At 34.7% G+C, this 16011-nt stretch overlaps 1 protein-coding gene across 3 annotated transcripts in view; it reads left to right on the top strand.

Moving 5' to 3' along the window:
- Nucleotides 1-7367, top strand: part of LOC110096030 (ADP-ribosylation factor GTPase-activating protein AGD3) — a 52410-nt gene extending 45043 nt beyond the window's left edge. For all 3 annotated transcript variants that reach the window (XM_028700122.1, XM_020821783.2, XM_028700121.1), the window contains 2 exons: nucleotides 4982-5487; nucleotides 6801-7367. In XM_028700122.1, the coding sequence (XP_028555955.1) occupies nucleotides 4982-5487; nucleotides 6801-6918 (624 nt within the window). In that variant the 3' untranslated portion in view covers nucleotides 6919-7367. The remainder of the gene's footprint in view (nucleotides 1-4981; nucleotides 5488-6800) is intronic.
- Nucleotides 7368-16011: the final 8644 nt, after the last annotated feature.

Here is a 16011-nt window from a genome sequence, read left to right as displayed (position 1 = left end):
AAAAATATACAATTCTTTATCATTAAGGTTAAGAGGAGCCTTTTCAATAGGAAACCTCAAACCAGGTTATCCTTATTGCCAATTAATGAACTAAAAAAAATTGTACACTTTGAGGAGATGACTAAATGAATGAGTTGAGAATTGTAGCTTAACCCATGTTGAGTGGTCCTCTCTTGAGTTGTCTTGCTCCTTTATTTTTGCTTGAATCTTCTCATTGCCATCGTCTTCTTTTTCTCCTTGCCTTGATGAATTGTCGTATCACCTCTTGAATAACCCCAATTCACTTTCTTCCCTTTTCCTCTTGGGTGGAGTGACAATTGGAGAGAAAAAGTGGTGTGGAACCCAGCAGAAGTCCTCCTCGAACACCTGCAACTGAAGACCTTGCTGCAAGACTAACACCAGCAATGCAACAATAGAATGCTAATATTGATTTCAGATAATTGTCTACCTCCTTACACAGTGAGTGAAAAGGCTATATCTAAGGAAAACTAGTAAGGGTACTATAGGTAATAACTAAAAGTAATAAGCAAATACTAATAATGAGGTAGTTAAGAAAGAAGTGGAGAGTGTGAAAGTCTCCCAGAGCAACTGGCCACGCTGGCATACGGTTGTGGATGCGTTCTACTATTCCTTCAAGAGGCTATTTGCTAAACTGGTTCCACATCAGGTGTCTCCAATTATAGAAAATTCAGGAATATGTGCTCCGTCTTTGTCATCCGGAGGATGGTAAGGAAAAAGATCAGCGACATTGAAGGTTTTGGATGTCTGCATTGTGTTTGGTAGATCAACGACATATGCATTTTCGTTAATACGTTTGAGAATTGAGATTGGCCCGAATTTGCGAGGACTTAGCTTGGAATTGGCACCAGTGGGGAAACAGTCTTTTCGAAGCCGTATAAGTACGAGGTCTCCAGGCTGAAAAGAGACATGAAGACGATGGAGATCGGCGGCCTTTTTGTAAGATGAATTGGAAGTAATTAGTTTCATGCGGACTTCATCCAGAACTGACTGGCAATGGTCAGTCAATGTTGCAGCAGATTTATTGGCACATTTGGGTAGAATGGCTATATCAAACAGATGGTTTGGAGCCTTAGTATAAACAATGGTGAAAGAACATCGGTCGAACGATTAGGCATGGAGTTGTAAGCAAACTCTGCCTGACTTAGTGCATTTTCCCACTGTTTCGGTTGGTTCTGCACGAGGCAGCGTAGCATATTTCCAAGTGTTCGATTAATTACTTCGGTTTGCCCATCAGACTGGGGATGATAAGCATAGTTCAAGTTTAGCGAAGTGTGGAGGCGTTTCCAAAGTTCACGCCAAAAATGACTGACAAATTTGACGTCACGATCTGAAGTAACACTTCGTGGTAGATCATGTAAACGCACAGTTTCATGAAAAAATAAGCGGGCGATATTAATAGCATCAAGAGTTTTGCGACATGCAACAAAGTGTGCCATATTTGAAAAACGGTCTACAATGACCATTATGGAGTTAGCTCCTCGTTGTGTTCGCGGCAAACCAAGTACAAAATCAATGCTAATATCTTCCCAAATAGAATCAGGAATGGAGAGAGGTGTATAAAGGCCGGCATTTTGTTTGGTACCTTTAAACTCTTGACATACAGCACAACGTTCGATGAAACGAGAAATGTCACGGTGAAGTTTGGGCCAAAAAAATCTCGCCTTGAGCTGTTGAATCGTATTTTCTCGACCAAGATGAGCTGCCAGCTCGCCGGCATGTGCATCCTTGATAAGTTGCTGTCTGTAGGAAGATTCAGGAATGCATAAGGCGTTGCCTTTGAAGAGATATCCATGTCGCAAGGAGTAATCAGCGACGGGTTGTAATGCAATGCATTGTTGCCAAATAAGACAGAAATCGGGATCTTCTGAATAAAGTTCTTGGAGACATTCAAGGCCGGTTAGTTCGGTCTGGAGCTGAGTTACAAGAGCGGTGCGCCTACTAAGGGCGTCAGCAACCCTGTTTTGATTTCCCGATTTATGCTTCAGAACGAAAATAAATTTCTGAAGAAAGAGGATCCATCTAGCGTGCATTCGATTGATGGTTTTCTGACTGTTAAGGAATTGTAAGGTCTTGTGGTCACTACTCAAGCGAAGTCTTGGTGCAAGAGATAATGTTCCCAATGCTTAAGGGCACGAATGACCGCATAGAGCTCTTGCTCATAAACATTCCACTTTTGTCGTGCAGTGCTGAGCTTTTCGCTAAAAAACTCCACTGGTCTATTAGATTGTGACAATACTGCGCCAATCCCGGTTGTAGATGCGTCGGTATCCACCTGGAATGGAATATCAAAATTTGGTAAGGCTAAAACAGGTGTTGTGCTTAAAGATTCTTTGATGGTATCCCAATTCCTTTGGCATTCTTCATTCCAGGAAAATTGTTTAGCCTTTAAACAGTCTGTAATTGGAGCCATGATAATGCTAAATCTCCGAATGAATCGTCTGTAGAAATTGGCAAGACCATGAAAGCTTCGGACGTCGAACATGTTGCGAGGGATTGGCCAGTCACGTATGGCTTCTATTTTTCTTGGATCGGTCATCACCCCGTCTGCCGAGACAATAAAACCCAAGAAATAGACTTGGGCTATGGCAAACTCACACTTTGAAGTAAAGATTGTGTTCCCGCGATTTCTGTAACACCTTGGTAAGGTGCTTGATATGATCCTCAAAGGAAGGGCTGTAGCTTAAAATGTCATTAAAATAAACAACGCAAAAACGGTTAAGGTGATCCTTGAGTACCTCGTTCATCATGCGCATGAAAGTAGTCGGGGCATTGCATAACCCAAATGGCATTACACGCCATTCAAATAGGCCTTGCTTCATTTTGAAAGCCGTCTTCCAATCATCTCCCGACCGGATGCGGATTTGATGGTAGCCGCTGCGGAGGTCGAGCTTAGAGAATACCTGAGAACCGGCGAGCTTGTCCAACATATCTTCAATGCGAGGCACAGGGAACCAGAACTTTGTGGTGATTTTATTGATAGCCCGGCTATCAATACACATGCGCCATCGGTTGTCTTTCTTGGGAACTAGTAAGGCCGGGACGGCGCAAGGGCTAAGACTTGGTTGGATCAGTTTTTGTCTTAACAAGTCCTCTACCATCTCTTGTAACAGTTCATGTTCCTTCGGACTCATCCGATAATGTGGAAGGTTCGACAAATTGGCTCCGAGAACTAAGTCAATTTGATGTTGTATCATGCACATTGGCGGAAGTTCAGGTGGTAGCTCTGACGGCATAATATCCATGAATTCCTGAAGTAATTCGACAATCTGTGGTGGTCGGTTTGCTTATACTTGGTTTTCCCCCCCTTTTGGGGGGGGGGGGGGGGGGGGGGGGGGAGGAGTGTCGACAGTCACCAAGGCGTAAATACAGGACTTATTATCAGAAAGGAAGGTGGCACCCGAGACAATATTAAGAACGAATTTGTTCTTAGCTGAATTGGTACTGGGTACCGGAGCTGTTGAATCAAGAAACTTGATAACTCCACCTCTATGGGACTAGTTACCGAGCTGGGAATGACAGATCTGTATTCCCTAGCTTGAGAGGAAGTGTTAAATCCTAGCGTCCCTTGGCCCTTGATCGCACGACTATCATGGGAATCCATGGGAGGCTCACTTGTTAAATCTCTGTCGTTCCTTACCTCTTGATCCTATGGCTAGCATAGGGATCCATGGGAGGCTCACCTGGATCATGTCGATCTCCTTTCATGTTTAGGTGGTTCATTTAGAAATGATTATATTATTGCAACTATGCATGATTCCGTAATTATTTCTTTCTTTATTAAGATATCTTATATAGATCTATAAATAGGGATAGTTTTGTGTAATAAAATGAAGTATTTTCCTGCTTTGGGATGCTCGGTTCCTGCTCCCTGCTTTCCTGGTTTCCTTTACTGTGGCTGCTCGGTTGCTGCTCCCTGGCTTTTCGATTTCTGCTGGCTGTGGTGGTTCAGATTCTATGCCTTAAATACTACCTTTATTTTCCCTTTTTTGGTTGGTTGTGTGGGCGGCTGAGCATGGCTTTTGGCCTCCTTTTATTTTCTATTTATAGGACTATTTTGTGGTTATTTGGATGAGGTTTATGAGTGATAATTTTTGGAATGTAAAAACCTTCGGGTTTTTTAGCTTGCGAGCTAAGTCCGCTTTCCCCTTCTCTTATATTTCGTCTTCGACTTCTAATCTCCTTCTCTCCATGGTATCCACTCCACATGTATCATTCTTCTCAATCTTTATAAGTTGTGTCGTGTCATGTTTTATTGAAAGTTGAAGTGTTTGTGTGTCCTTTTTATTTGAAGTTGTAAGGTTGCGTCAATTTGGGTATCAGTTAGTAAGTCAAACCCAAAATTTTTCGTGTTCTGAAACATCCTGGCGTCTATGCCTGCCATGTGTTGATGCCTAAATTGCTAAGCATTTCTGCTTTTAGATGATTTTACGTAATGAAGAAGATTAAGGTATCTGCAATTCATATACCTGATTACCATTTCTTTTTCTTTCATAATGTTTTCCCTCCAGTACTTCTTTAAGCCTCACTTCGATTTAACCGACCATCTTCCTTCAGGATAGATTATTTTCATTGGTATATTAGATTTATTTTCCCACTCTACTGGTTGCAGTTCTTGTGCATTTTTATGTTTCGATGTTTGTATTTCATCTCTTTATCAATTGACTTTGTTAAACTTTGGAGTTTCTTTGGATAAATCTCTGAAGAAAACATGATATTCTTTTCCTCCTGTGTTATTTTCCTTTTATATTTAATAACTTTTACTTTGAGTAAGAGGACTGCTGCTTTCCTTATGATCTTAGCAGTATGGTTTGGAGCTTTTTTGAATTGTCTAGTTATGGCACAAAGTTGCATGTTTTTGAATAATAGTTTTTATTTTATTTTTTTTAATGTTTTTGAATAATAGTTGAATTAGGTCTTATATTCTTTTAGGGACATGTACTGATGGTTACCTTTCTTCCAGTATGCAGAAAAAGCATTTGTTCGAAAACCCAGGAATGACCAATATCAGCTACTTGCAGCACAGCAAATATGGGAGAGTGTTTGTTGCAATGACAAGAAAGCAGTTTACCAACATATAGTGGCCTCAAATGCTGATGTGAATGCTGTATATGAACAGACATCTTTCAATAATTCCTTAACTCTCGCAAAAGCGTTGCTTCTGCAGGAGCAAACAAGTCCAGTCTTCGATCGAAGCTCTAGCTGTAATATTGGTGAATCAGAACAATGGGTTTCTGCCTTGAACTCCTTCAGTTCGCTCGGCGCCAGCGAAAACAGAAGTGAAACTGATGAAAGCTATGAAGGCTTCTCCCTCCTTCACCTTGCTTGTCAAACAGGTGATATTGGAATGATAGAACTGCTCTTGCAATATGGGGCTAATGTAAATGCTGTGGATCTGAGGATGATGTCGCCACTTCATCATTGTATTCTGAGAGGTCGACATGCCTTCACTAAGCTACTGATTTCCAGGTGATTTTTCTATTCATAAATAAACGCTTTACTGCATGTCTTTTCCTCACTCCCTGAACTTCTTGTGCTCTTTTAGGTTCATTTCTCAAGTTTTTTATTCGATTAATAAATGCTTGTAATTCTCATTTTTTAGCCCATTCCTGTGGTCTTGACCAATGACCATATCTATGTTTGATATTATCTCATGATAGATGTTTCATTATTTTTCAGGAAATTACCGAATGATAAATTTTCTTAGTTTCTTGACTCGGTTTAGGGTGTCAGACCCTTCTTGTGCTTCAACCATTAATTATATACGTGTAATATACATAATTTTTTTTTTAATGAAAAGTTGTATTAGGACATCTTGATAAAAAAATGATCAGGATGTACTTTAAAGTTATTTATTTACTTTAAGATAGGGCCGCAAAAGAACCGAGTTGAGCGAATATGTGAGTGTTCATGTTTGAGTTCATTTATTATCAGCTTGTTCAAGTTTGGTTCATGTTTGATTCGAGCTTTATTGTTTGTGTTTATGTTTGGTTCGTTTAAATTAATGAGTTTCGTATTTGGTTCATGTTTGGTTCGTTTAGTGTTTATCGAGCTTTAAACAAATAAGCCTCAACAAGCTATAAATGAGCTTTATTTCTAGATGTTCATTAACTTAACAAACGAGCTTTATCGAGTCTCCTAACAAACAATTACATCGAGCATGTTCGTGAACATATTTAACAAATTTTTTTGAACTATGAAACAATCACCTTCATGAACAAATCTAACTAGTATTCTTGATCTATCAAATGAGCAAGTTCATTAACATATATAACTAGTTATAATAAATATAAAATATTTATATTATGTATATTTATTATTTTTATAATTAAATATTAATTGAGTTTTTATCGAGTTTATTCACGGTTTTGAATCAAACACGAATCGAGCTAGTTCACCAGCTTTAAATGATGTCGTTCATGAACATAAATGAGCCAAACAAATTAGTGTTTAAGTTTGTTTATTTAAGTATCGAGTATTTAAAATATTGTTCAAGTCTGTTTGTTTAGCTAATTAAACGATCACAAGCAAGCTTTAATTGAACCGAGCAGCGAGGAGCTTGTCAAACATTTGGTTCGTTTGCAGCCCTACTTTAAGATAGGTGCAACATGAGTTATGCACATATTGCACTTATTTTGAAGCAGGTGTAAGACTTTAAAATTTATTCTGATGAAAATTTTGATAGGGATATCCCTATATAATTTTTTTTCCCACCTCATGGCTAGATTCCTCTTGTTTACATAAACAACCTAAACCTTATTAATCTGCATCTCTGCTTCCAGGGGCGCTGATCCGCACACCACTGACAGTGTTGGTAAGACCCCTCTACAGTATGCAATGGAAACTGGAAACATAGATGATGAGGAAGCTCTTGTTCTATTGGAGGATACAAATAGATAGTATGAATTTGCAATACCCAGATATCTCTACTAGGTTATTAGGAAAGATTGCTGGTTCTGATGGATCTGCACTTTTCAAACCCAAGTCAGTCCCAGTGTTAGCTTTCCCTAATCTCGCCACCTTTTGTCAGTGATTAGTCAGGAATTTCGAGCTCCGCAATCCAACGAGTCGCATATCGGTTGAGCTTGGAAGAAGGCGATCTTCGTGTTTCTGGAACTTTCAGGTTTGTCTTTTCTATTGATCACAGTTTATGTTTGGTTTGCAGCTTCCTGCCTTGTATGAGCAATGTGTGTATTACCCCTCCCTATTATGGTTTTATCAGATTCAATTCTATGGCCTGCATTTGATTGCTAAGACTTGTTTTGTCTTGTAAAAATTTTTGTATATATATTTGAACTTGTTCTTATTATATTACTCTGAGTTCAATTAAAACAAAAGTTTTCCATCTAGATTGTTTATTTAGTCATTTCCTTCTTGCTTTTTTTGTGAGGGTTGCTGCTAATACATCCTCTCTATGCATCTGGGCTTCTTCTTGGTTCATAGGGAAGTATTCACTTGTCATCTTAGAGCCCCCTGTCATAATCTTGAGAAATTATTAGGTGCGGATACCGGATGGAGAGAACCGTCCGGTTTTCTTTCTGTGTAAAGTAAAAGCGTAGTCAAAGCACAATTACTGTAGCATAAGCACTTTGACTACGCTTTTATTGTAGTCAGAAAGAAAACCGGACGGTTCTCTTTGTCCGGTGTCCGCACCTAATAATTTGCCCATAATCTTGGACCATTGCTTCTAATTTATGTTAATCCTATCATGTCATTAGGTAATCTGGAACCGTGCATGCTTAGATCCATTCGGGGCAAATTTTTTTAATAATTTTATTATGCTATAATCTTTTAGGAATTTTAGTGATTAAAGCTTCGTTTGGGACAGCTTATTTACTGCTTTTTAAAGCAGTTTTTTAGTATAATTTTTTTAACTAGAAAATTTTATACTAGAAAACAACTTTAGAGTGTAATAAGAAACTATCCCAAACGAAGTATGTATGTAGCATTTTATAATTAGTTGTGTTAGAGTATGATAGCTATAAAAAAATTGTTATCATTAGAGAAAAAAGTATATGATATCAACAGTAGCACAAAAAAATTATTATTCATACAATAGTTCTTTAGTTATTTTATAGACGATTACGGTCACCTTAAACAAACCCTTAATGTTGGTGATCACTTGAATCTCGTCGGCTTGGAAGGCTCATCGAATCATGGAGCACCAACCCACATTGATTTTTGGTTTAGGGTGGGTGCGATGTGGCGACCGAGAACGGGCTAAGTTAACATCACCATCTTCTTCTTCTTCTTCCTATTGTGGCACCACATTGAATGCTTTGATTGACATAGAACATCCATTGAAGCACCTTTCTTGCAAATGCATGAAAGCTAAAATGGCTATGCACATTTGATTGATATTCTTAGTGTTTGTGATCTGAATTTAATTAGGATTTGATTCCATCTCCCAAATTTGGATCATCAATGTTTTTAGGTTTTTGAAGTCTTTATTGTGGAGTTTTGTGGGTGCATTTAGCCCTTGCAAAAGCTGACCTTAGTTGAATATCAAGATTTTAGGGTTTAGAGCACTTGGTGAAATAAAGTTTTCTAATTAGGTTTCTAATGAGGGTTGATCAGTGCACTAATAGGACAAAGCTTCATGTGATTTGGGTTTAATTAATAATTATGTAATAATATAAATTTGTGATTAAAAAATAGATAGTGTGAGATATAAATTATATACTTATTATATACTCATAACTATAAATCATGTAAAGGTATTAAATAGATAAAATTATTTTTAATAGTAAATAATTAAAAAAATAAAAATTTAAATAGATAAGTAATTAATTATAATTAATCAAAAATAAATGTTATTCATGTTACTAAAAAATCATCCCATTTGTGTATTTTTTACTTATGATTTATAATGCATTGTTTAACCATCATAAATTTGTTTATCCTCATTGAAACCAACCAAAAGGATTAGGATTATGTGTACAACTCGGTAGACAACCTTTGGTTTTTTAAGTAAAATTTTTGGGTTTTATCGTTTGATATATCAACAATTGCACTGATAATTGATTGCAAATAGTAAAGCTTCATTGCTTCACTCCAAAATATAGCTCAATTCACATTTATTTATACAATGATGTACATTAAGGTTTTGTTTGGGACAACTTTCTTACTGCTTCTGAAAGCAGCTTTCTAGAACAAAAATTTTATTTTTTGTACTAGAAAGCTAAAATTTTTGTTCTAGAAAGCTGCTCTCATAAGCAGTAAGAAAGTCGTCCCAAATGAAACCTAAGACTTTATTTGTGATAGGTTTTTTACTGCATCAAGAAGCAGCTTTCTAGTACGTAAATTTTTAATTCAAAAATTTTAATACTAAAAAATTGCTTCATAAAGCAGTAAGAAAGTTGTTCCAAATAAAGCCTAAAAATACAAATTCTTAGCTTTGAAGATGATTATGTAATTACAAACTACAAATTCTTAGCTTTCGAAGAAATATTTGAGCCGAGTTTTCTCATTTATACAAGAGATGAGCTAAAATAAGGCTTATAATTAGCAAAATGATTATCATGGAGGGGTTTTTTTTTTAGCAAGCCCTAAGGGGATTTTCCTAATTGTGATTATTTAGCTTATTAATATGCCTTCATCTAATGGAAAGTAATGTTAAGGAGTCAAGTTTTTTAAATCTACAGCTCATAATATTCACTATAATATCATGTTTGATTCAAAACAACAATATTTAATGTCATATTTGATACTTTCATTAAGAAATGATTGGGATGAGGAACTAAGCACCTAGAGATTAGGAGGTCAAATCGTCTTCTCATCAAGAAAGAAAATCATACCACACCGGACAGCGAAGTTGGTGGGCGAGCGTGGTTATGAACCTCTCAACTCATGATCGATTCCTCTCTCATGCGGCGCGACTTCTTAAATAGGGAGAAAATAACTGTGTGATCCTGCACCTGTGGGGTTGGTTGTTGGTAGACTCATCGAGGGATTAGTTATGCCACCATACGCCTCCTCTGGGGTGACAGCGGCTACTATTGCCACATTATCATGATATGAAAATACAATCATAAAAGTGTCGGCCTCATTGTCTCATTGCGAGCAAATGATAACATTTTTAAAGATGCATCATACTCTTTGGTTATTGTTGTGAAAAATTTCTTTGAACATGGTCTATGCCTTGATCTTAAGGAGATAGCTTTGCATAATGAATTGGCCTACTTGCATGCAATATTAATGACAACAAATCCTCCTATATTTTTTACATAAAATACTTAACATAAAAAATATAATCGAATAAAATTACAATGATAATATTACAAAAAAATTATAAAATTATATAATATATTCTATATTGTAGTGCATAAATCCCTTCAATAAAAAAAAAAAACCTATTCCATTAGGAATTATATGCCAAGGTAGCAAAAGAGCCAAACCTAATATCAATTAATAAATAAATAAATAAATAAGTTAGAGGTGTTGTGAAAATAAGTAATTAATAAATTAGGCTTTTAAGTCCACAACTTGATGAATATATTAAGAGGTAAGATTAAATGCAATGAGAATATAAAAGTGAAATATACCAAGATAAAATTTTAGATAATTTTTAATAAAACCAAAAAAAGTATATGTAGATCTTATAGAGACACTTAAAAAATAAATGTAATAAAAAAAAATTTATTACCATCAATATGCATTATGAAAATAAATATGTGCATTATTAGGTTAAACAAAACATATTATAGTTAATTAGATCTTGTTGGCCCAAAAAATTACATAATTTATAGATTAAGGTTTCGTTTGGGGCGGCTTTCTTCTTGCTTCTTAAAGCAGCTTTTTAGTATAAAAAATAAAAATTTTGTACTAGAAAGCTGCTTTATGTAGCAATAAAAAAGCCGTCCCAAACGAAGCCAAATGTGTTCGGTTTAAATTTGTCTAGTATGTGTCAAATTGAATTTGGGTCAAGCATTTTGAACCGTATAATACATGGACCGGCTTCGAAAAAAGTAAGTTTATGTCGAGTCGAACCTAGATAAGATCTATCTACCCAAATTGAAATCCATAATATCAATGGATTGAAAGAGAAGTTGGCCAACTAAAACAAATGGCTAAAGCTAGAGTTACACACCTAACTATGACTCACATTCCATGAACAACACCATATAGATGGGTTATGAAATATTACTAATTGTAGAGAAAGAGATTATGGTCATAGAAATGAATATAAGCCTCACACACTAAATAAATTAAGAGCAGCTCATATAAGATATGAAGTTTTCACATGCAAAATGTAAGAATAGGAAAAAAATTATGAGACTTGCCTATTTGAAATGATTTCAATAATGTGAGTCATACATTACTAAAGATGCACTTTCTTACAGTCAAAGGAAATTTTTAATAAAATATAATATTAATATATCATCAAAAAATTATCTTGATCGGGCACAAATCTTGAGAATAAATCAAGCCAAAAACTTCAAAAATTAAATTCGGGATCACCTGAACTCCAATTTCAGCAAACTTATAGTCAAATTGGGCGCCTCGGAAACACAAACTCAACGACACCAAATTCAACTAGATCTGAGCCCAAATGAGTCTGAATTAAAGACCCGAAGCGCTGTTGGAAGATTAAAATCACAATTTGGATTACCAAATGGTTTTCAAACATGACGTGCTTATAGTCAAATCGAGCAGCTCGACGAGACAAATCCAACGAGCCCAAGATCGCTAAATTTTGATATCGTTAAGACTTTCAAATGTCTAATAAACGTTCCACGATCAAAGGATTCAATATCGGCCGTCCATCCGAACTACTCCACATTTGCCCTTGATCTTCCTCCTATTTACGGGTTATGTCATCTTCAAAAAACTATAAATAGCACCTTATTTCTCTTGAGAGGGGACCCAAGCAAGAAGAGAAGAAGGAGAAGAGAATAGAAGAAAGATAGGAAGGAAGAAATTCCTCCTCGACCACTGCCGGAATTCTGCCCAACTTCCACAGAACGCCGGAATTCTGCCTGACTTCCAAACGACGCCGGATTCTACCCGACTTCTAAGTGACGCCGGAGTTCCGTCCGACTTGCGAGTGACGCCGGAATTCTGTCCAATCTCTAGGTAACTCTGAATTCGGCTTGAGAATTCGGCTTGAATACACAACTTGTTTGTAACTGGATTTCAATGCGCAAGTGAATCATTGTAATTTGATTATCATAAATTTTAAGGACGAGTCAGCCTCTTATATCTCAAGCAAATACTAGTGAAATTCTTTCGAATGGGCGTGACCCCATTGTTTTTTCCCTTTCCAAGATTTTCCACGTAAAAATCCTTATGAGATGGAAACTTTCTAACTCTATCGTCGCGTCTATTCTAGTCCACAACAAATATATATGAACTATTGAACATATTTTTCCATCATGGAAATGAAATCTCAAGATGTTTGAGGTGTCGTTAGGTGATGATGGGTAATCATCACGATCGCTCTCCTTATAGGAAAGGAGATTAAATGATTGGGAAGATATTCAAAATATGCATAATCTTAATATCTATAACTTATAAAAAATTATGCTGTAAAAAATTTACTAATGCAAAGTTATCCCCAGTTTTCGCTAATAGGAAAAAAGTTTTAATAAAAAAAATTTAATAAAAATTACATATTTTTAAAAATTGAGATAGTCGTATTATGACCTTTCTCAAGACGAACAAGTTTTGCAATTGAGCCGACATACGAAAATAACTCGATGCCACTCAAAACAAAATTTCCCCTTTCTCTCATCTCTCTTTTTCCCTTAATTCCCCAAAATCCCTTTTTGTTGGCCAAAATGAAGTGTTAAAAGGGATTTCAAAAAGTTTAGGTTAGTGAAAATATTTTTATAATAAAATATAAAATAATATTAGGTAATTGTGTTAATTTTTAAAAAAATTACCTAAAAGTTTTTTATATATTCAAATTTAGAGATCTGAACTTACAGAAAAATATTAATAAATTAACTGAGCATGTCCACAACATGCTGGTGAAATCGATTTGAAAAAAGATGCCTAACGGTTTAAAAATTGTTACAACAGCTTACATTTATCAATGTGGGACAACATACGATTGTATGCAAATTGGTTGAAGATGGTCTTATAGAGTAATGGAGGAAGAAGAGAAAAAATTGTTGGTTTTAGGACCCCTAACTAGCTTGTCCGTCTTTGAGTTGGTTCATTATTAGCTTGTTCAACTTTAGTTTATGCATGATTTAAGCTTTTTTATTTTTGTTTAGATTTGGTTTGCTTAAAATGATATGTGTTCATATTTGATTTATGTTCGGTTCATTTCCTGCTTATCTAGCTTTAAAAAAAAGAGCATTATCGAATTATTAGCAAGCTTTATTCTTTAGATGTTCATTAGCTTAACAAACGAGTGTTATCGAGTCTACTAACAAACAATTGCCAAGAATCGATTATATCTAGCGAATGTTATCGAGCTACCAAAAGAGCTTATTTATGAATATACCTATCGAGTATTCTCGAGCTATCAAATAAGCCCATTCACAAACAAATGAGCTCATAAAATGATCATTCTTATAAACAATTTTATTCATGAACACTTCAAACAAACATAAACAAATACATTTTATTCATGAACAAATTTATTTTATTAAAAGAGTATAACATAAAAATAAACTTAATATTTTATAAAATAAGAATCATTTATTATAAAAAAACTATAAATTATGTAAAGATATACTAAATAGATATTTATTATAAGACTTAATCGATTCTTAACGAGCCTACTCATAAGCTCTACATTAAATATTAATCGAGCTTCCCAACGAGCTTTATCCTGAGCTTCTTATCGAGCTTGTTCATGAGCTTTAATTGATATTGTTCATGAACATAAATGTGCCAAAATCATAGTTGTTCAAGCTTGTTTATTTAACAGTCGAGTATATTAAAAATTATTCAAACTTATTTGATTGCTTAAATAAATGATCATGAACAATCTATAATCGAGTCAAATCACGAGTAACTTGTCAAACGCTCCGTTCATTTGTAGCCCTATTCCTAATTTAGATTTTTTCAAGCAAAACTAGCATACTTAAGGTATTGTCTTTAAACCAAATGAGCTTGCTCTAATTATAATCATAAATATATACATGCAATAAGTCCTACAAATTCTTATATGAGAAAAATTTTGAACCATTATGGCTTATATCCTTACCTAGAAGATCATCTCAAAATGAAGATTATAAAATAATTCTTTTCTAGATAGAACCCATAATAGTTGAGCCAACAAAATAATAATTAGAGCCACAATGTCTCCAAATCCTTTTATATTTCTATATGAAATAGAGTTAATTTTATTACCAACATCATTATAATGCAAAATATTGGATATTAGATTGAATTTTTTTCAATAGATTTGAACTAACAGAAGATTAAATAAATTAAATACTTATTGCAAAAATTAACAATTTTAACTTCCAACAAAGCAAGAAGTAAGCTCATTTATAATAGTCAAGTGATGTGAGGCATTCATTACATGAGTAAATATATATAAGGTTGGAAATTGAGAAATTGTTATGAGTAATGGCCTTGAATGCACCCTCCTTGCAATAAAAACCCAAGCACTCACACAAGAATATCTATTACAAAGGCGAAGAGGAAAATCATTTGGTATATTCATCAAAGTTTCAATACCAAAAAAAAAAAAAAAAAACTGATATTTGGTGAACTTAAAATAGGCTTTCAAAAGCGGTTTTAATTGCCGCCAAAATGCTTGCGGCGGTTTCAATATTATTACAAAACCTCTTTGATTACTTTCCACTGCAAGAAATTAGTGTTCAAATTTATTTCTCTTCATTTTATTTTACGAGTTCAAGCCAAATTTGAATATAACTGGAGTCTTAAAATAATACACTTGACTTGATGAGCTACTTGTTAAACAACGAACGAATAGGTTCACGAACATAACTGAACAGGCAAATAAGTATTCAAATTTGATCATTTATATGATGAGTTTTTAAAATTTTGTTTATTTGTATAAATAAACGAACATAAACAAACATTATATGAGTAAGTATGAAGTTGTTCATCGAATACATTTGTTCACTTACAATCCTACTCTTCTCTCTTGAAAAATTGAGTATATTATAGATGAATTATCCTTATAATCAACCAAACTCATAAGCTAATTATCCTTTTATAGTCCCAATAAACATGTCCTTGTTAAAGTAATATATACAAGACAATATGATTATTTAAATTAATCACAATTAAATTCATTACTACAACCTAATCTTCTCAAATGCTTCAATCCTTCCAAAATATCATATTATTATGTGTCTAATATTTGCAAATACATTATATGAGCTATTAATTATGATGCATGAAAATGTCAAAAAGCTAAGGCTTCGTTTGGGACGTCTTTATTACTACTTTGTAAAACTGTTTTTAGTACAAAATTATATTGAAATCAGAAAAAATAGTAGTTTAAAGCTGTCTCAAACAAAGCGTAAAATTGTTTGTTCATTATAAATACTCGATCAATAAGAAAATCACTTTCACTCTTTGGACCACGGACCGCTTATTTAAAGTCCGTATGGAACGACATTGATTTGAATTAAGTCCAAGTAATATTTGAACATGGCTGAAACTATATTCGAGCAAGATTTGAATATTATTTGAAAAGATTTGATCATGGTTCCAATCCTGTATGAAACCTATTCTAACTTGATTTAAACACCGTTTAAATAAGAACTAACTATATATAGCTAAGGGGTTCCCAACCGTATTTGCCCACCAACCACCCTAAGCCTCAGTGGTTGAGCTAACTATGGCTTCGTTTGGGACGGCTGCAGCTGTCGGTAAAGCAGGTTGTGAAATCGCTGTACAGAAAGCTGCTTTTTGAAATTGCTGTATAGAAAGCAGTACATTTTGTTTGGCCAGTATAACTGTCCAGCTGCTGTGCTGCAGCTGTATATGAATAAATTACCTTTAAACCCTCATATGTATTAAGATGAATAAAATTTATTCAAATATTATTTCTTTTCA

Source organism: Dendrobium catenatum, unplaced genomic scaffold (assembly GCF_001605985.2).
Source record: "Dendrobium catenatum unplaced genomic scaffold, ASM160598v2 fragScaff_scaffold_1456, whole genome shotgun sequence".
NCBI classification, from domain to species: Eukaryota; Viridiplantae; Streptophyta; class Magnoliopsida; order Asparagales; family Orchidaceae; genus Dendrobium; species Dendrobium catenatum.
The sequence above is the reverse complement of the archived record's forward strand: the minus strand, read 5'-3'. Positions and strand labels throughout refer to the sequence as shown.